Consider the following 19,241-nt stretch of genomic DNA (forward strand, 5'->3'; position numbering starts at 1 on the left):
AGGGGCGTGGCCTTGCCCTGGGGAGGGGCGTGTACTTGCTAAGGGAGGGGCACAACCTTGCCTGGGCGGGGCCTTGCCTTAGGGGGCGTGGCCTTGCCCTGGGGCGTGGCCTTGTTTGGGGAGGGGCCTGGCCTTACCTGGGGTGGGGCGTGGCCCTGTCCTGGGGGCGTGGCTTTGTCAAAGGAAGGGGTGTGACCTTGCCTGGGCTGGGCGTGGCCTTGTTTGGGGAGGGGCCTGGCCTTACCTGAGGTGGGGCGTGGCCCTGTCCTGGGGGCGTGGCTTTGTCAAAGGAAGGGGTGTGACCTTGCCTGGGCTGGGCGTGGCCTTGTCCTGGGGCATGGCCTTGCCCTGGGGGTGTGGCCTTGCCCTGAGCAGAGGGTGGGTACTGGACCTCTGCCAAAGCCGGGGGTCTGTTTTCTGTCACATCCCGCCTGGCTTGCCAGAGACCCAGCGACCCACCCAGGGAGGGGCCCCACTGCGCCCAGCGTCTCTGCACCACGGCTCCCAGGGGTGCTGGGGCCCCGACCAGCATCCCGCCAGGGCACCCCGGGAAGGGAAGGGTGTGAGGAATTCTGACTCCTACAGAGTGAAGCGCTGCAGAGCCCCTGGAGGGGCGGAGCACCCAGCAAGGAGCCAGTTGGGCACCCCCACCCAGGCAGCTGGGCACCTCACCCAGGCAGCCGGGTACCCCCTCTTCCAGGCCTCCCCAGGACCATTGTAGCCCAGCCCCTCGATGACTTGGACTCCCAGCTCCAGCTGGGGACCTGCTCCTGCTGTTCCAGCTCCACAGCATCAGGGCGCAAGCCGGCCGCCAGGGGGCATCCCTCAGGGCCCTTCGCCCGCCTTCCCAGGGGTTGCCTGCTGCCTGGCCACCTCCAGCCTGGATCCAGTGCAGTGCACACAGGCACTTACAAAGACACACGCACCCCCGTGCTCACACGCACTTAGACACGTGCTAATAAACCCACATGCATACATGCACTCATAAATACACATGCAGACACACACTCAGAAACGTGCACACAGACACACAAACACACAGGTACAGCACACGAACACAGGCGTGCATAAAGACGCCCCACAAACATGTGAACACATGACTACACATGTGCACACGTAGACACGCACTTACACAGGTATGCATGTACGCTCAGCATGAACACATGAAGACACGTCTCCGACCCGTCCCGGGCGCCCAGGGCTCCATTCAAGTTCCAGCCCCACCTTCAGCCGGCCTCTGCTTCTCAAGCCTGAGGTCCGTGGGGCTGGAGCCGTAGCACAGCCGGGAGGGCGCTGGCCTTGCACGCGGCCGACCCGGGTTCGATTCCCAGCATCCCATAGGGTCCCCCGAGCACCGCCAGGAGTGATTCCTGAGTGCATCGCCGGGTGTGACCCAAACAGCAAAAACAAAAACAAAAAAACCCCAAAAACACCCGAGGTTCCAATGGCCTGTCCCCAACTCGGGGGAATTTTCCGAGACTGCACCCACTCCTGTCGCTCCCTAGAGACCCCAGTGCCAGGTCCCGGCTGTGCTTACCCCCATCTCGGGGGTGGGAGTTACACCAAGGGAAGGCACCTGGTGGGCGCAGCTGCAGCCCTGGGGCCTTCGGCCAGGCTCCCCTCAGCCCCCTCAGGGCCAGGCTCCCCCCAGCCCTGCCCTGGGTCCCCCGCCCGCCTCACTGTCCCCTCTGAGCCGGGGCCTGCGTGTGGCGCTGCGGCTGCACCAGGGCCGACCCCTGCGGCTTCCCGGGACGGGGACGGCGTCTCCCCAGGGCAGGCCAGGGCAGGGCAGGGCAGCGCGGGGGAGCCCAGGTGGGCGCGTCCCCGCTCGGGTCCGGCTGGGACAGGGCAGGTCGCGGGCCTCGGGGCCAACTGGCCACCCAGCGCCGCCGGCCACCGCGGCCATCGGGGGGCGGCACAGCGCGAAGGGAAGCGCCCAGGCCCCGAAGCCCCGGCGCGGGCACAGGCGTGGCTGCATGTTGGGGCACGGGTGTGGGGTACAGGTAGGGGGCAGAGGTGTGAGGGGCGATGGCCTGGGGGTCCAGGTGTGATGGACACAGGCGTCAGGGGCAATGATGAAGTCACACAGGTGTGCGGTCCGGGTGTGATGGACACAGGTGAGGAGGGTAATGACACGGGGACGCAGGCGTGCAGGGAGACCCAGACCAGGCGTGGACGGGACACTCGGGCGGGCCCAGAGGCCCCCGAACGCCCCTGCCCGGTGTGGGGAGGGGCGTCTCGGGCGCCCCCAGGTCCCTCGCCCGTCCGCCCGCCCGCTGGGCACGGATCAGGGCCAGGCCGGCTCCGAGGCCCCCTCCAGGCAGCCCCGGGCCCAGCGGACAGCAGCGGCCGTTCCGGAACACTGACCCGCCCCCCCCCCCCCCCCCGGGGGTCCGGACCCCGCGGGTCAGTGCAGGGGTCAGTGCAGGGGGTCAGTGCAGGGACGGGCCAGGTCCAGGTCACAGCGTCCAGTGGAGGGAGGGAGGCAGGGAGGGCGCGGGAGGGCTCCGAGCAGGACCCGGACCCCCGAGACACGCCCACAATTTAAAACTACACTACCCAGAACGCCTTGCAGCGCGGGCTGCCGGGGCGTGTAGGCCAAGGCCCCGGGGGCTGCTGGGAAGTGTAGTCCAAGGCTCCCGGGGGCGTAGCCCAGGCCGCGAGGGCTGCTGGGAAGTGCAGTCCGAGCCCCGTGGTCCTTGGCACTGTGCGGTGCTGGGAAGTGTGGTCCTCCCGGCACAGGCCTCTGGGACGTGTAGTCCAACTGAGGTCAAGCACGGCGGGCCACGGCCACCTTGGGAGCCCCTGGACTACGCGGGACGGGCAGGATGTGCCACTGGGGAGCAGATGAGACTCTGACTGTGTCTCCAAGGCTTCGGGGGCTGGAAGCGCAGGAGTGGACAACATGAGCGCAGGGCGCAGCCACTGACCAGCCTCTCCGGGGGGAGGGGCAGCTGCCCCAGGTCTGCCCACGGCGTCACTCCTGTGGCCCGGGAGAGGGCGGCGGGGCTGCAGAAACTTCCAGGCCTCCTGCAAGGTCTGGGGCTTTCCCGGGGGTTGAGACTGTGTCATGCGGGGGCCGTAGAAGGGCCCTGGGCCCGGACTCGTGCCTGTCACTTTGGACTCTGCCTGTCACTTTCCACTTTGAGAGGAAAAGCCCGAGATGCGCGCCACAGCGCTGTCACGGCCTAGCTCTCTCCCACTCCGGTGTCCCCACGTCCAGCAGAACCCCCTCCCTGGCCCCCGAAGGACGAAGGGCTGGCAGGGCAGCAGCCTGGGGCCCAAGTGTCCTTCTCCGCTGTGTTGGGGGCTGTGGGACGGAGCATCAGCTGCTGGTGCCGCCCGAAGCCTCTCTTGCAGGGGGCTGGACCACCCTTGCCTCTTAACCCGCGTGGGTCTGTCTGCAGTGGCTGCCTGACAGATGAGAACACAGTTCCCGAACCTCTCACTGACCAAGGCCATTTCTGGAAAGTTCCCCCAGGCCCAGACAGCCGGGGCCACAGCTTGCTTCAGGTGTGGTGACTCACAGTCAGCCCCTGGCCAGGGAGGCTTTGGAGTCTCTCCAGGGGCCTCAGCCAGGAGCTTGGACATGGCTGATCCCAGGGCCTGACGATGCCAGGTACAGTGAGGACTGTGGGCACAGGCTGTGTGCAGAAACCCTTCCAAGGGACCCCCGCTCAGAGAACATCACCTCAGAGATGTCTCGAGGACCATTTCCTCAGGCCACATGATCTCAGGAACACCTCCACAGGGGACATCACTTCAGGGCACATCTTCACAAGGGACATCACCTCAGGGATGTCTCAAGGACCTTTCCCTCAGGGACCTCTTCTCAGGACACATCACCTCAAGGGACATCACCACAGAGCCACCTCCAGAGGACCTCAGCTCAGGGGATCAGGGGGTCAGGGACACCCCTCAGGGCTCTCCCTGAGCAGCACTGGGCCAAGCGGATCTTTGCTGGAACTGAGTGGCCCCGTGTGTGGCTTGTGTGGAATGTGGGTGACGGGGACTCCCCTGCCACCCACAGTGGGGTGCTGCTCTCCTGACCCAAACCCCACTCCTTGGAGGCTTCTGACTGTGCTGCAGCCTGGGGTGGGCCCAGAAACATGTCTGGCTGGAAATGCTCTACACCACAGCCCACAAGAAAAGAACGGCCGTGTCAGAACACCAGGCCCTGTCTGTGCCCGATCATTTTCCTTCAGTTCTGTTGCCGGGAGGAAGCCAAGTGAGCACTGCAGGGTTTGGCGCTGAACCGAGCTCATCCTGAGTACAGAAACAGCCCATGCCGCTCTCCGACTCACCTATTTGTAAGCAGGGGTTACGGCCTGTGATGGCTAATAAACTCCTTAGAATGACCCACAAACTTGGCCAGAATTTTGTCTCCTAAGCGCAGATGTTTTTCTTCCTCCAGGGAATGTGGGCCAGTGAAAATCTGGCGGGGCTGGGGCTTGGGGCCAAGGGCTCAGGGCGCTTCACACACGGGCTCTGCATATCCGCTGGACCATTTTCTCAGTTGCAGAGGATGAAAAGAGGCACCTGTACCCCAATACTAGGAGCGAAGGGCTCTGGAACCCCAAAGGGCTGCTATGAAGGGGGCACAGCCCAGCTGGAGATGAATGACATGAGGTACAGGACGTTGGGGCGCCGGGCATGTGGGGTGCTGCCATCTGGGTGCAGGGCACGTGGGGTGCGGGATGCACAGGATTTGGGGGTCAGGCTGTGGCCCGGACTTGGCTCCTTTGGGCTTTGGTCGTGTGGGCTGGAGGTGAAGAGGCTGGGGTGGCCAGGTGTGGCTGGGAACAGAGGCCATGGGATAAAGTGGTCACTGTACAGCCCCACTGTCCCTGAGAGGGTCGGGTCAGTCTGGAGGAAAAGCTGTGTGCCCCCCACTCCCAGTGAGGGTGAGCAAGGGGGCTCAGCCTGGAGCCAGGCGCGTCGAGGGGGACATGGCCACATGGACAGGAGCTACCAGGAAAGGTTCCAGAGCACCCCAGCCTGCAGTCGCTGTGGCCCTCCCCTGCATGTCCAGAGCCAAGAGTCCCTGCCTCTCCCCTTGCCCCCACTCATCCTGGTACCCTCCGCCTCTTCCCTGCCCTCTGGGTAGGGTCTGTGGCCTTGAAAGGCACCTGCCGCCACCACCACGTGTGGCCTGAGCTCCAGAACCCCACAGGCCACTGCAACTCTGTGGATGGACATGGCATGCTCACCCCCAAGAAGGACTTGGGAGGGACAGGCCACACAGAGCAGGGCAGGTTGTGGGCTGTGGCAGCTGGGCCTGTGCTCACCCTGACAAGAGACAGTGAGCGTCAGTGCAGGTGCCCCTTGCTGTCCACTGAGGCTGCTGTGAAGTGATGGATGCAGTAATGATGAGGAGGCCCGAGGCCAAGGTTGGGCCCTGCGTGGGGCACAAACGGCGGCTTCTGCCTCTTGCGCCAGGGGCTTGAGGCCAGCGGGGTCTCAGTGGAGTGCTGACCTCGGCAGGGAGCTGCAGGTGGCCTGGGCTTAGCGCCCATCACGAGCAGCTCTCCCGGACGGGCAGACGGCCACTGCGAGCCCCGGCCGGATGAGACTGGCGTCAGCACAGGGAACACTGCCGGGACAGCAGGGAAGCCACGTGGGAGCCATGTCACTGGAGGCCGGTCACAGCTGAGATCTGGGCGCAAGGAAGCGTCACGTCCACGCAGCTAGGGCGACCCCTGGGGACACTGGGTGTGATGGCCTCTTCAATCTGACAGTGGGGGGGGGGCGCTGTCCTGGACACTCGTCCAGCAGGTGCCTGTTCATTCCTGCCCGGGGCTCCCACTGAGGGCGGCCTGGGGGTCTCTGCACCCTGAGATTCCTGGGGGGCTTGACAGACACATCTGTTCCATCTGGGTGGGCCCGCCCCCTTCCCGACGGGCTTGGCTGGCTCTCTGGGTGCCCCCCAACCCCCTCCCCGCCTCTCTCTGCCCTCCCCCAGCCCCCTCTCCTCTGCCCTCCCCCCAAATCCCCCAACTACCCCCGACACCGAGACAGTGGCTGAGCCTGAAGGCCTAACGGAGCCGCAGGAGTGCAGTGGGCTGACACTGTGTGCACAGAGGCAGAGACGTTTATTCCTCAGGGTCCGAGTGGTGCAGGGGAGGTCCCATGCGGGCTGACCCCGCTTCCCGCCGCCTGGGCGCCGCAGACTGTCCTCGGCCGTGGTGGGGCGCCTGATGCTCACTTCAGCCAGATCCACTGGTCGCCCACGTCCTCGTTGTAGCCGGGGCAGTACTTGCGCCCCGGCAGCTATGGGGAGAGGCCTGGTGAGTGGCTCCTTGCCCTGCTCGCCGCCCCTGGCTAAGGCTGGGCCCGAGCTCTGGGGGAGCCTCAGGGCCTTGCCGAGCGCTGGTCCAGGGTGCCTAGGGCCACTTAGGGCCCAGCAGGGCAGACACAGGGCCAGGACTCCCCGGACAGACCTTCCTCCCAGCTGGCCCAGCTACTGTCGACGGAACCCGGGGACACAGGCAGGCCACAGGGGAAAGAACGTGGGGAACGTAGGGGGATGAGTCCAGCACGAGACAACGGGAGATCAGGGGCCACACGCAGGGCCCGGGGCTGACTTGGAGCCCAGGCCTCAAGTTGCTTCCTGGTGATGCCGTCACGGGCGTGGTGACGAGACTAGAGTCACCTCAGAAGTCCTTTGGGTTCTGAACAACCTGAAGTTCAGAGCGAGCCCGAGAGCTGCTTGACACACACGTGCCCGCTTGCTCACGCGGGGCTGCGGCTCTGCTGGCCCAGACCCCCCAGACAATGGGCACAGCACAGGAACGAGCAAGCAGCCGACAGGACAGCCGGCCCCTCGGGTCCAGCTCCTCTCCAGGGCTGCGTGCCCCGGCAGATGTGGTGGCCCTTTGGCGTGCAAACACCTCAGGCTGGGCCCCGGGGGCCGAAGGGACACGGGGACTCGCTCCCGAAATGCAGCAACCACGTGTAAGGCGGGGAGAGGGAGCCAGGAATCCAAGAACAGCCGGTCCACACCCACATGTGCAGACACCCGTGGTGGGGAGCAGTGGACACCTGAGCAGGGACCCCCACCCCTGAACGCCCGAGGCTGCTCAGCACGGCCCACCGCTTCCAATGGCTGCCTGGCTGTCTCTCCTGCTCCCTTCCAGGGCCGTGAATCCACGAGTCAGGGATTCCTGCCAGGCTAGGCTGGGGCAGCGCTGCACCCACCACCCCTCCAGGGCCACCCTGTGGCCAACGGGGGACAGGGGACACGAGACGCTGACTGCAGGGGCAGGGGAGACACTGTGGGGGCCACAGGGAGAAAGGGGACAGCACGGGGGCTGCAGGGGAGGGAGGGGAGAGAGCGCGGCCAGAGGGGGGCTGCAGGCTGGGGGAGGCCAGTGGCCGTCTGCCTGGGTGGGCAGCGCCGAGGCTGAGCTTGGCCGACACCCCTGCTAGCCCCAGCCGGGCCGACCTCTCCAGTGACTCGAGATGGATCTCAGGACAACCAAGTCACTTACTGGTCCCAAGCCGACGGGGCACGCAGACGCCCCAAACCTGCCACAGAGACTGCGAGTCCTGAGACCCCACAGGGCCTGGCACGGGCCCCCATGGCTCACCTCGCTGAATTTGCGGAAGACGCGGTCGCTCTGGTGGGCGCCGATGGTGATCTCGGGGAGGTACACGGGGATGGTCGTGTACTTCAGCACCTCCAGCTTGTTCTGCACCCTGAGAAGGAAGGCGGTGGGTCACACGCTGGTGCTGGGCTGTGTCCTCCCCTGTGGGGACCATGTGGGGTCCCTGTGGGCTGGGGCTGACAGGGCACAGGCAGGGTGGGGGCCCCGTGGCTGGTGGCTGTCCACATGTTTCTCTGTCTGGGAGGAACACAGACCACAGGACGCCCCTCACACACTCCTGAGTGCCAAAACGCGGACACTGGCACAAGCTGCTTCTCTGAATGAAACAGTCTGAATGGGGCCAGTGGGCTGCAGGCGAGAGGCATGTGGGTGCCCAGGAGGTGTCTGTCTGGTGCCCAAGTCCCTGCACAGGGACACCATCCCAACGACCCCAAGGTGCCAGACCCCCCGGCCAGCCTCAGTGCCAGCAGGCCCGCTGACAGCAGCATCGGCCCACAGGCCTATTCGGAGCGTGCACCAGTGTCAAGACTCAGAGGTGAAAATTATCCTAGATGTATTGCGCCAGGATGTTTGCTAAAGTGACGCTACAGAACAAATTTAACTGAACCTGAAGGACCCCTTTCACCTGTTAACACGAGTCAGGGCTGGAGGTGGTTTGGCTTTTTCTACACTTTGGAATGATCCCCCAATCCTAGAGAACAGCCTAGCGGGACCGGCCCCCAAGCACGACGCCAGAGACACCAGCAATGCCCAGCTGCCCTTCCCACCTTGCCCACAGTCACGCAGAGCACAGCCCAGGGAGCGCGAGCCCCGAGGACACATCCCAGAACCAAACTGCGGGAGGGAGAACGCAGTCGAGGGCATGCAATGCAAACGGGCAGGCGTGAAATTCCCTCAGCACCTGCCAAGGAGCCGCAGGCTGCTCCTCTCCCAACTGCCCCCCACCACGCTGCCCCAGGGAGGCCACCGCAGGGCACACCCTCCTCGGGGAAGCAAGCCGCCACGAAGGGACAGGGCTTGGGACCCCAGGGAAGGGGGGGGATGTGGCCAACACATGGGAAATGCTGCAGCAGATAGACACACACACACACACACATACATGCACACACACAGGTACACACCTCACAACTCTGGCCCACCACTCACAACCAAGAATACAGAAGTGCCTGACACACACACACACACACACACACACACACACACACACACATACAGGTACACACCTCACAACTCTGGCCCACCACACACAACCAAGAATACAGAAGTGCCTGACACACACACACACACATACAGGTACACACCTCACAACTCTGGCTCACCACTCACAACCAAGAATACAGAAGTGCCTCACACACACACACACACACACGCACACACACACACAGGTACACACCTCACAACTCTGGCCCACCACACACAACCAAGAATACAGAAGTGCCTCACACACACACACACACACACACACACACTCACACACACAGGTATACACCTCACAACTCTGGCCCACCACACACAACCAAGAATACAGGAAGTGCCTCACACACACACACACACACACACACACACATATGCACACACAGGTACACACCTCACAACTCTGGCCCACCACACACAACCAAGAATACAGAAGTGCCTGACACACACACACGTACACACCCCACAACTCTGGCCCACCACACACAATCAAGAATACAGAAGTGCCTGCCAGCGGTTTGGTCCAGATGGAACAAGAAGGGCAGGTAACGGAGTGGAAAACTGGCTGCAATTTCCTCTCCGGCGCCCGGGCTAAGAAATGGGGCTCAAACAAGAATCAAACTCCCATGGTGAGCTGTTGGGACCCCTCAGGTGGGGCAGCTCTGACAGAGCAGTGGCAGAGGGGCTGAGCCGTGACCTGCTAGCTGGGACCACACTCCTTCCGCACACTGGGAATGAAGTCATGGCCCTGGCACAGTCCCTGCACTTTCCAAAGGCAGGAGTGGCCTGTGCAGCCTGCGGGAGGCGCAAGGCTGGGGGGGTGGGGTGGGGGGGAGGGGGCGCCCTGCTGCTGGGGGCAGAGCCGAGGCGATGTGCCAGCACGCAGCCCACAGCAACGCCCGCCTGCCTGGAAAGGCCATTCTACGCCAGCTGACCCGGGCTGGGCAGAGATGAGTGTGGGGCCAGCAGGGGGAGGTCGCGTCCCCCACAGCCGTAGGGCTGGGGGTCACTCTCCCCCACGAGGCCCCGCAGGGTGACTGACCCGGCACTTCCCGAGATCCCACGGCACCCAGCGCCCGACTCACAGCATCCGCAGTTTGTGGAACGTGCGATCGTCCTGGTCGAGCCACGGCCCCTTGTCATACTTGAGGTATTCAATGTCCTCCACCACCTGGCAGGGGAGGCAGCGTAAGGGTCACGGGGCCAGAGGGAGGCGCGCCCCACCGCTCGCGCGGGTCACGGAGGTGCTGGAGGGCGTGGTCTGAGAGCTCTGCCCAGCGTCACCCGAGTGGGACAGAAACATCCTCGAACGCTGGCAGGGAAGGGCAGGGCCAGAGAACTGGGCGGAGGGGCGCTGGCTTTGCACACAACCAACTGCGTCCGATCCCCGGCACCCAATATGGCACCCCAAGCCCACCAGGAGTGACTTCGGGCACAGAGCCAGGAGTAAGCCCTCATGTGGCCCCAAAACCAAAAAAAAAAAAAAAAGACAAGAGGGCGCAGGAAGCGGCACTCTGGGAAATCACTCATTTCCCCACCGGTCCTAGGAGGAAACATCTGACCCAACACAGAACCAGTTTCGCTCCCGGGGTGAAGTACCTCCGCTCCCCCAAAGAACCTCCCTTCCCTGCCACACTGTCCCCAAAGAACCAGAACCAGGAGCTCTCGGGCCCAGAGGCGTGAACTCAGACCACGCTGTCTGCGGGACGGGGTGACTTCTGACACGCGCCACCTAAACCACTACCATCTGTGCAAACACGTCAAGCTCCCAGGAAAGGGGTCGGAAAGGAAAATAAAAGCAACTTAATCCGCAGGGTGCTGAGCCCGGGGGCGCGCCCGTCGCTGCCTCCCCGCTCCACGTTCTACAACCACAAGCAGCATCACTCGGGAGCAGCAGAGGCCGGGCCCCGGACACTCCCAGAACAGCGAGAGGTGACTGGGGGATTATCTGCCTGCTGGACCCTCGGCCGGAATCAAACCTAGAAGTGACCGCAGACTGTTTACCCACTTTCTTACCTTTTCTGCATCTTGAGCTTCCCTTGCCGTGTACTGCAAAACCTCACATTTTTCACTACAAGAAAAAGATAAAAAGACGTGAAGCGGTCAGACCTAAGTCCACCTGCGGCGGGAAGCACAGCACCGAAGGCGGCGGGAGGGGCAGGGCTGCCCTCGGAGGAGCTGGGCACAGCTGGCTCCCGTGCCCTCCTGGAGAACACTGCCCAGGCCTCCGCGGTCGCCTCCCCTGCAAGGCGGGTGTGTCACCAGCAAGGCGACCATGACACACGGAGGAGACCGTGAGGCAATGGAGCCACCGGGAGGCCACCGGGGGGAGTAGCTGAACAGCAGGAGGCGGGGGTCTGCGGAGAAGCTGCCTGCTGCCGACTCTGGCCGCGGTCCCTGGGGAAGCCGCCGAGGAACCCCCGCCCCTCCCCACGGCCTAGTTATCAGCCCTGAGAGTAAAACCTCCCAAACCTCGGAACTCACGAGCTGAACCCCAACACAGGGCCAGGACGGGAAGCCCCACTAAGCCCTGGACACTCCTGATTGCCACGGACCTCAGGATCAAGCCCCGCGACAGGTTCTGGTACCTGCCTGCCTCCGAGGAGCTGGACCCTGGCCTGATTCTCCTGAAGTCAAGGGACAAGGTGGCTGACGACAGCCCCAAGGCCCCGCCCAGGAATGGCCCTGCGTGGCCAGAGCTCTGGGGTCAGCCAGGGACAACGTCCTTGCTGTGGCCTCTCTCCCGCCCGGCTCCCTTCAGAATCCAAGCATCGCCCAAAGCAGCAAACCCGGAGCCAGCCCACCTTCCCCAATCCAATGGAGACACGTTCTGCTCTGTCCTCATGTGAAAGCGACAGAAACCCCGGACAGCACCCGCAGTGAGAGCCCAGCCCTGTAACCCAGCACCGAGCCCAGACAGCACCCCACAACCTGGTACCGAGCTCAGACAGCACCCGCATTGAGAGCCCAGCGTCCTGTAACCCAGCACCAAGCCCAGACAGCACCTGTGGTGAGATCTCAGTGCCCCATAACCCGGCACCGAGCTCAGCACCATCTCAGCACAGGGTCCTAGCGGCACTCACCTCATCTCTGGGAGGAAAGTTTTCTTGTAGGCGTCCTCGATGTCCTGGAGGTAGGCAGCGGACACTTTCTTCTCGTGCGGCTGGACAGAGGCAGGAAGGGCGGGTGAAACACTGACACCCCTCCCCCACCAAGCACCCACCCACCCGAGCCACAGGACGCCAGAGGCTGACCTAGCGGGCGCCAGTTCACTCTGCCACGTGACAGCGGTGTTGGGTGAGCTGTCCCTTTACTACAAAGGCCTTCCTAGCTCTGGCCACCAGGTCTACCCTGGGAAAATGAGGACTCTGTCCCTCCGGGCTGGGTTCGGACCTAACAAAGCAGCTGCCGCAGAACCCTGCACAGAGGCTTGCTTCGGCGTCAAGGACCAGACCGGTTTCTGGATCATTCCACAGAGGAGAATGGCTTTTTTATGATTGGGTTTTGGGGCCACACCTGGCCGCGCTCAGGGGCCACGCTGGCTCTGCACTCAGGAATTGCTCCGGGCAGTGCTTGGGGGACCCTAGGGGACGCCGGGGTCAGAGCTGGGCCAGCCGTTGTGCAGCTGCTCCTGCCCCAGGGTCATGGTGTCTTTTAGGCTTGCAGTTCTGTCCTTTGACCCTGGGTGGAATGTTCCCGAGAGCCTAAAGGCTACTTCTGCTTTAGTCGCCCCTAAGCAGGAGGGTGTCACGGCACTAGCAACTGGCAGGAGGGCAGGAGGCTCAGGCCTGGGTACCCACCCTCAGGGTCACTTCCAGCCCCTTCAGGACCCCAGGACGCTGTGCCGCGGGGAGGGGCTCTCTGGAACACAAGCCCCGCCCGCCCCTGCCCAGCATCGTCCCAGAGCCTGTGAGGGGGTCCAGGGCAGTGTCCAGGCTACGGGGGTCCCTCTCAACCGATGCCACACAGGAGTGGGGAGGGGAGCAGGCTGCCTTACGTTCCCTTTCTGCTGGATCCGGCTCTGGATCTCGGGGACCGGGACGTCCACGTAGACCACGACGTGGGGGGGCAGGTACTCACAGAGGGTGACCTTCCGCACCTCGTGGTAATGGTCCACACCTGCACACGGGCCAGGGGCACCCGTCACTGCCACGCGGCACCCACGCGACTGCAGCAGACCCTGCCCCACGGCCCTTGGCCCCCAGTGACCAGCCCACAGCATGCCAAGCCCGCAGGGACGGCTCAGCCGCATCTCAGGCCCCCTTCCCGGCCCACCTCCCAGGGCCCACGAGTGCCAGGACAGCCGTGTAAGAGCCAGGCGCAGCTGCCTGCAACCCGGGGGAAAAGCATCAGTGCGGTCTGGGCTGTGTGCGAGGCCGGGGTCTCGGCTCCCTGAGCACTGCCAGGTGTGGCTCCACCCAGTGCAGCTGCACTTTCCCCACTCAGGGCCCCTGAGACTATGACCACCCCCCACCGAGAATGGCTGACAGGCCCTGGGCCGACAGCTGAGCAGTTGGGAACTCCCTCCCCCCAACAGCTCACCTGTTCAACCCTGGGGACCGTTTACTGTCCCTGCCGGGCGAAGCCCGAACACCACCAAGTGTGGGCCCCAAACCCAAATGACATGACTTCTCTGCTGAGAACCCCGAGAGCGGCAGGGCGGGGAGCCGTGTCCTTGGGGTGCACAGAGAAGGGGCTCGGCAGACCCCCGCTCCCAAATGGGTGCCCCCCCCTCCCGGGGCTCCTCACAGAGCTTCAAGCAGCTTTGCACAGCAGCAGGCGTGGCTGCCAAAGGTTCACCAAGTGAACCTGTGGGAACCAAGGGTTCACCCGACGTCCTCAGGCTGCAGAGGTGGCCAGGGCAGCGTGGGCGGCACCCCGCGGACTCACACTGCTTCCTGATGAAGCCCTGCTTGTACATGGCATCCAGGAAGACGAAGTCGCTGAAGATGGAGCGCTCCAGCACCACGCCCTGGCCTGCGGGGACATGGAGGGGACATCAGGCGGGAAGCAGGCCCCCTCTGCTGGCACCCGTGAGGGGCCGTGTGCGGGCGGCAGGAGAGCTGTTTCCAGAACGATGCGCAGTCGGGATGTCCTGCTCCTGCCAGGAGTGTCCCCACACACCCGGCGCCCCGGATGGGAATGTGCCCCGGACAACCAGGCTCCCCCAAGGCACCTCGCTCCTGAGCTCCCGACACCCACCCTGAGGGTACCATGCCCTCCCGTGCTCCCCCGCACCCACGGATACTCAATGCTTCGGGGCCCGGGAGGGCAGATGCAGGCCTCCCCTAGGCCCCGGGGAAAGGCGGGCAACGGCCACCCACTCCCAAATAGCACGCACCCAACCAGCCCCCACAGGCAGCTGCAAGGGGAGTCCGGCCCCTCTGGACCCCACACCCAAGGGGCCAGGCCGCCAGGGGTCCTGTCAAAAGCACCTTCTGGCTCACAAGCTCAGATCCAGGGGCACCACAAGTCACGGATGCAGCAGCTGGATGTGAACAGCGTCCTGAACAGTGCCAGTCTACACCCCCACATACGATACAACACACACACACACACACACACACACACACACACACACACCTGGACCTCTACACACCCCAATATCCCACACACACCTGATACGACAAACACACACATGCCTGGAACTCTCCACACCCCAACGTCCTCCCCACACCTGATACGACACACACACGCCTGGAACTCTACACACCCCACACTCCACATAGAGCCCAACAGTCTGCACCCTCAACATTCCCCACACCCAACACTACTTACAAACCCTACGTCTACACATGTACCCCAAGAGTCCACACACACACACTCTATGCACCCCATCACTCTGCATATACCAACACCCCAAACACACCCAACAGTCTGCACAACCCAAACTCTAAACACACCCCCCCAACAGTCTCCCTGTCCACCCCCCAAGATCCTCCAGTCTTTGCACCCCCACATATGACCAAATGCACGCAAACGCACCCACCCACACACACCTACACCCCCCAACCCCAAGAGCACCCGGGAGCTCAGACCCTCCATGGTTGTCGCTGGCTGGCATGTGTGGGGACTCACTCCAGGCAGGTTCCATTTCCTGCTGCACCTGACAGCCCTGATGCTTTTTTCTTCTTTGGGTCACACCCAGCAATGCACAGGGGTTGCTCCTGGCTCTGCACTCAAGAATTACTCCTGGCAGTGCTCAGGGGACCCTAGGGGATGCTGGGAAATCGAACCCGGGTCGACCGCGTGCAAGGCCAATGCCCTCCCCGCTGTGCTTTCGCTCCAGCCCCGCCCTGATGCTCCAGTCCCCGCCACACCACCCCCGTCCACTTTGGCCCACCTTGGCAGTCCCAGCCCGGCCAGGGCACAACAGATGGCGGCAATGCACCATTGGCCAAACCCAATCCGTGGGCTCCCTGCCCAGTCCCTCACAGGTCCTCACACTCCATCCCTGCCTGTCCCACCCCAGTGACAGGTGCGGGAACCCCGGTCTCTGAGGTCACGAGGTCTCTGCTACCTTCCCTCTGAAGCAGCACTGTGGCTCTCGGGGAATGCCGGAACCAAGGCGCCAAAGGCCCTGGGAAAAGTGGACACTGTGGCCGTCCCCAGGACCCCCCGGCTCGCACCTGTGCTCAGCAGGTGCTCCAGAGCGTCCGCATACTGCAGGAGGCGGCTGGCGTAGAGCCAGGACTGCAGGCGGTAACTGTTGCCGTCGTTACTTTTCGGGTCATCGTAGAACTTCTCCAAGCTGCAGTTCCCACTGAACTCCACGTCCAGGGGCCTCCCGTCACCCGTGGTGCTGTCGGCATAATGGATCCCCGCTTCCGGAAAGTGCTTCAGGCCTGCAGGGGAGACGTGCCCAGCGGGGGCAGAGCTCGTCAGCAGCCCCCCTGCGGGAGACGCCAGGCCCGGGGAAGGCCCCCTCACGCCTGGATCCTGCAGGCGGAGACCCGGGCAGCAGGCGACCACCAGCCCCCACCAGGAAGGGTCGCCGGAATAGAACCCGACCGGGCATGACCACCACGATATGTCTGTCACTCGCCCACCTCGGAAAGAGGGAGACGGTTTTCTCGACGATATTCCGGATGCGCACCCCCACTGCACTGGGCCACCCGGGTGTGAACTAGCACACGAGTCGGGACGTGCCGACACCAGGAATCTCCGCGCACGGTCGGGCTCGTACCGAGTTTCTGGGCGATCTCCTTGGCCAGTCTGCCTTTCCCGGAGCAGATGTTGCCGTCCACGGTGATGACCTTGCTGTACTCCGTCAGCTTCTTGCTGGTTTTCTCACCCAGCACGAAGGCCAGAGGCCCGTAGCGCCTCCCGCACTGGGCACTCGAGTGAAACCCATTCTGGAAGACAAAGTGGCAGCACTGCAGCCACGGCCACGGTCCTGGGACCGTGGGTTTGTCTGCTGCTGCTCTGACTGCACACCCCGGCGGAAGGTGTAAGGGCAGCTGTCTGTCTGTCCGTCCGTGTCGGCGGTAAATCCTCACCAGCCTAACAGAACTTACTTGACGGGATCACCAAACACTGGCTGGGAGGAAAGCGGGAAAGGAGGGGGTCCCCACATCTCCCCCTACCCTGCAGGGGTCCCCACAACCCCCCACCCTGCAGGAGCCCTGCAACCCCCCATCCTGCAGGAGCCACCCCCCCCCCCCCGCCCCTGCAGAGGCTCCTGCAACTCCTCCACTCTGCAGGGCCCCTGCAAACCCCCACCCTGCAGGAGCCCGGCAACCCCCCCCGACCCTGCAGGAGCCCGCAACCCCCCATCCTGCAGGAGCCCCACACCCCTCCCACCCTGCAGAGGCTCCTGCAACTCCTCCACTCTGCAGGGCCCCCGCAACCCCTCACCCTGCAGGAGCCCCTGCAACCCCCCCCACCCTGCAGGAGCCCCTGCAACCCCCCCCCCCCCTGCAGGAGCCCCTGCAACCCCCACCCTGCAGGGCCCCCGCATACCCCCCGACCCTGCAGGGGCCCCGCAACCCCCCACCCTGCAGGGCCCCCGCATACCCCCTCACCCTGCAGGAGCCCCTGCAACCCCCCCACCCTGCGGGAGCCCCTGCAACCCCCACCCTGCAAAGCCCCCGCATACCCCCCGACCCTGCAGGGGCCCCGCAACCCCATCATCCTGCAGGGGCCCCGCAACCCCCCACCCTGCAGGGCCCCCGCATACCCCCTCACCCTGCAGGAGCCCCTGCAACCCCCCCACCCTGCGGGAGCCCCTGCAACCCCCACCCTGCAAAGCCCCCGCATACCCCCCGACCCTGCAGGGGCCCCGCAACCCCATCATCCTGCAGGGGCCCCGCAACCCCCCACCCTGCAGGGCCCCCGCATACCCCCCGACCCTGCAGGGGCCCCGCAACCCCTCACCCTGCAGGAGCCCGGCAACCTCCCACCCTGCAGGGGCCCCCGCAACCCCCCACCCTGCAGGAGCCCGGCAACCTCCCACCCTGCAGGGGCCCCCGCACCCCCCACCCTGCAGGGCCCCTCCTCCCGAGCACACGCCCGTGACCCCCGCGTCCGGCCCACGTCCCGTCCCACCGGCTGCCGGCCGCCCCGGGGGGCGCTGGACTCCCCGCCGAGACCCCGGCCTCCCGCACTCACCGCGCGCGGGGCGGCCGCCGCCGCGACCCGCAGCAGCCTCAAGGCCATGGCTCCCGGCGCTCGCTCAAGGACCCCGGGACGGCCGGTCCTCCCGGCCGGCGCGCGCGTGACGTCACGGGCCGCCCTCGTCGCGCCTGTCGGAGCCGGCCCGGCGCGCCGCGATGACGCCACGGGCTGCCCGCGCCGCGCCTGTCGGGATCCGGCCGCCGCGGCCGCGCAGGCGCGAGCGAGTCCGCCCGGTCCGAATCCGTCGTGGCCGCGGGACCCCGACCCGGGCCCGGAAAAGGCCCCCGAGGCTTCGACGAGCGTCCCCGCCGCCCACGTCCCGAGGAGGAGGCGCCCCCGCCCCCGTGTTCAGGTTCCGAGGGCCGTCGAGTCCCCCCCGGTTCCGAGGAGAATCGTCTCCCGTGAGGCTCTGAGGGGGTCGTGTCCCCTCGGATTCCGAGGAGAATCGTGTCCTGTCAGGTTCTGAGGGGGTCGTGTCCCCTCGGGTTCCGAGGAGAATCGTGTCCTGTCAGGTTCTGAGGGGGTCGTGTCCCCTCGGGTTCCGAGGAGAAAAGTGTCCTGTCAGGTTCTGAGGGGGTCGTGTCCCCTCGGGTTCCGAGGAGAAAAGTGTCCTGTCAGGTTCTGAGGGGGTCGTGTCCCCTCGGGTTCCGAGGAGAAAAGTGTCCTGTCAGGTTCTGAGGGGGTCGTGTCCCCTCGGGTTCCGAGGAGAAAAGTGTCCTGTCAGGTTCTGAGGGGTCGTGTCCCCTCGGGTTCCGAGGAGCGTCCTGTTCCCTCAAGTTCCGAGGGGGGTCCTGGCGCCCCAAGTTCCGAGGACAGTCGTCTCCCGTCAGGTTCTGAGGAGAGTCGCACACCCTCAGGTACCGAGGGCGGTCGTGTCCTCTCGGGTTTGGAGGGGGCTTGTGCCCCCTCAGGTTCTGAGGAGAGCCCTGCCCCCTCAGGTTTGGAGGAGAGTTGTGTCCCCCCAGGTTCCGAGGGGACTTGTGTCCCTTCAGGTACCAAGGGGAGTTGTGCTCCCTCGGGCTCCGAGGGGGGTTGTGTCCCCCCAGGTTCTGAGGAGAGTCGCGTCCCCTCAGGTTCCGAAGGCAGTCGCGTCCCCTCAGGTTCTGAGGGGAATCGTGTCGCCCAGGTTCCGAGGGGAGTCGTGTCCCCCAGTATCTGAGGAGGATCGTGACCCCTCAGGTTCTGAGGGGCTTGTATCCCCCCAAGTTCCAAGGGCAGTTGTGCCCCTCAGGTTCCTAGGGGAGTCGTGCTCCCCAGGTTCAGAGGGCAGTAGTGCTCCCCAGGTTCTGAGGGGGCTTGTGTTCCCTCATGTTCTGAGGGGGATTGTGTCCCCCCAGGTTCCGAGGGCAATCGTGCCCCCCAGGTTTCAAGGGGGGTCGTGTCCCCCGGGTTCCGAGGGGAGTCGTGCCCCCCAAGTTCTGAGAGGGATCATGACCACTCAGGTTCCGAGGGGGTTGTGTCCCCCAAGGTTCCGAGGACAGTCATGCCCCCCAGGTTCCGAGGGGAGTCGTGGCCCCCAGGTACCGGGGGGAGTCGTGCCCCCCAGATTCTGAGATGCCTCGTGTTTCCCCATGTTCTGAGGGGGCTTGCGTCCACCCAGATTTCGAGAGTTGTGTTCGCCTAGGTTCCATGGGGAGTCATGTCCCCTCATCCCCCCATGTCTGTAGGTCAGCCCCCACCCTAGTCACCTCTCAGCCTCTTGGAGGGAAGGGAAGTGGGGGGCTCTACAGGGACCTGTCTGCCCTCTCCTGATCAAGGAGGCAGGGCCCAGTCCTGCCTGGCCCTGCACCCACCCCCTTCCCAGGCCCAGGCCCCCATTCCCCA

At 64.7% G+C, this 19,241-nt stretch overlaps 1 protein-coding gene across 1 annotated transcript; it reads right to left on the reverse strand.

The window, feature by feature from the left end:
- Positions 1–6,075: 6,075 nt before the first annotated feature.
- On the reverse strand, positions 6,076–17,517 carry NDUFA10 (NADH:ubiquinone oxidoreductase subunit A10). Its single transcript, XM_056108295.1, has 10 exons — positions 17,412–17,517; positions 15,988–16,156; positions 15,431–15,646; positions 13,692–13,778; positions 12,799–12,920; positions 11,885–11,964; positions 10,818–10,872; positions 9,887–9,972; positions 7,590–7,698; positions 6,076–6,270 (listed from the first exon to the last, which is right to left on the reverse strand). The coding sequence occupies exons 1-10, from the start codon at positions 17,457–17,459 to the stop codon at positions 6,202–6,204; spliced, it is 1,041 nt and encodes a 346-aa protein (XP_055964270.1). The 5' UTR covers positions 17,460–17,517; the 3' UTR covers positions 6,076–6,201.
- Between the last annotated feature and the right edge of the window lie 1,724 nt (positions 17,518–19,241).

Source organism: Sorex fumeus, unplaced genomic scaffold (assembly GCF_029834395.1).
Source record: "Sorex fumeus unplaced genomic scaffold, SorFum_2.1 ptg000207l, whole genome shotgun sequence".
Classification (NCBI taxonomy): domain Eukaryota; kingdom Metazoa; phylum Chordata; class Mammalia; order Eulipotyphla; family Soricidae; genus Sorex; species Sorex fumeus.

Bases quoted from the DNA above. Each gene is read 5' to 3' on its own strand.
- NDUFA10 (XM_056108295.1), bottom strand. From the start codon at position 17,459: ATGGCCTTGAGGCTGCTGCGGGTCGCGGCGGCGGCCGCCCCGCGCGCG. The intron at 13,779-15,430 runs GTGCGAGCCGGG...ATGTCCCCGCAG, and splicing joins GGAGCACCTGCTGAGCACAG to GCCAGGGCGTGGTGCTGGAG. The intron at 7,699-9,886 runs GTGAGTCGGGCG...CTTCCTTCTCAG, and splicing joins TTCCACAAACTGCGGATGCT to GGTGCAGAACAAGCTGGAGG.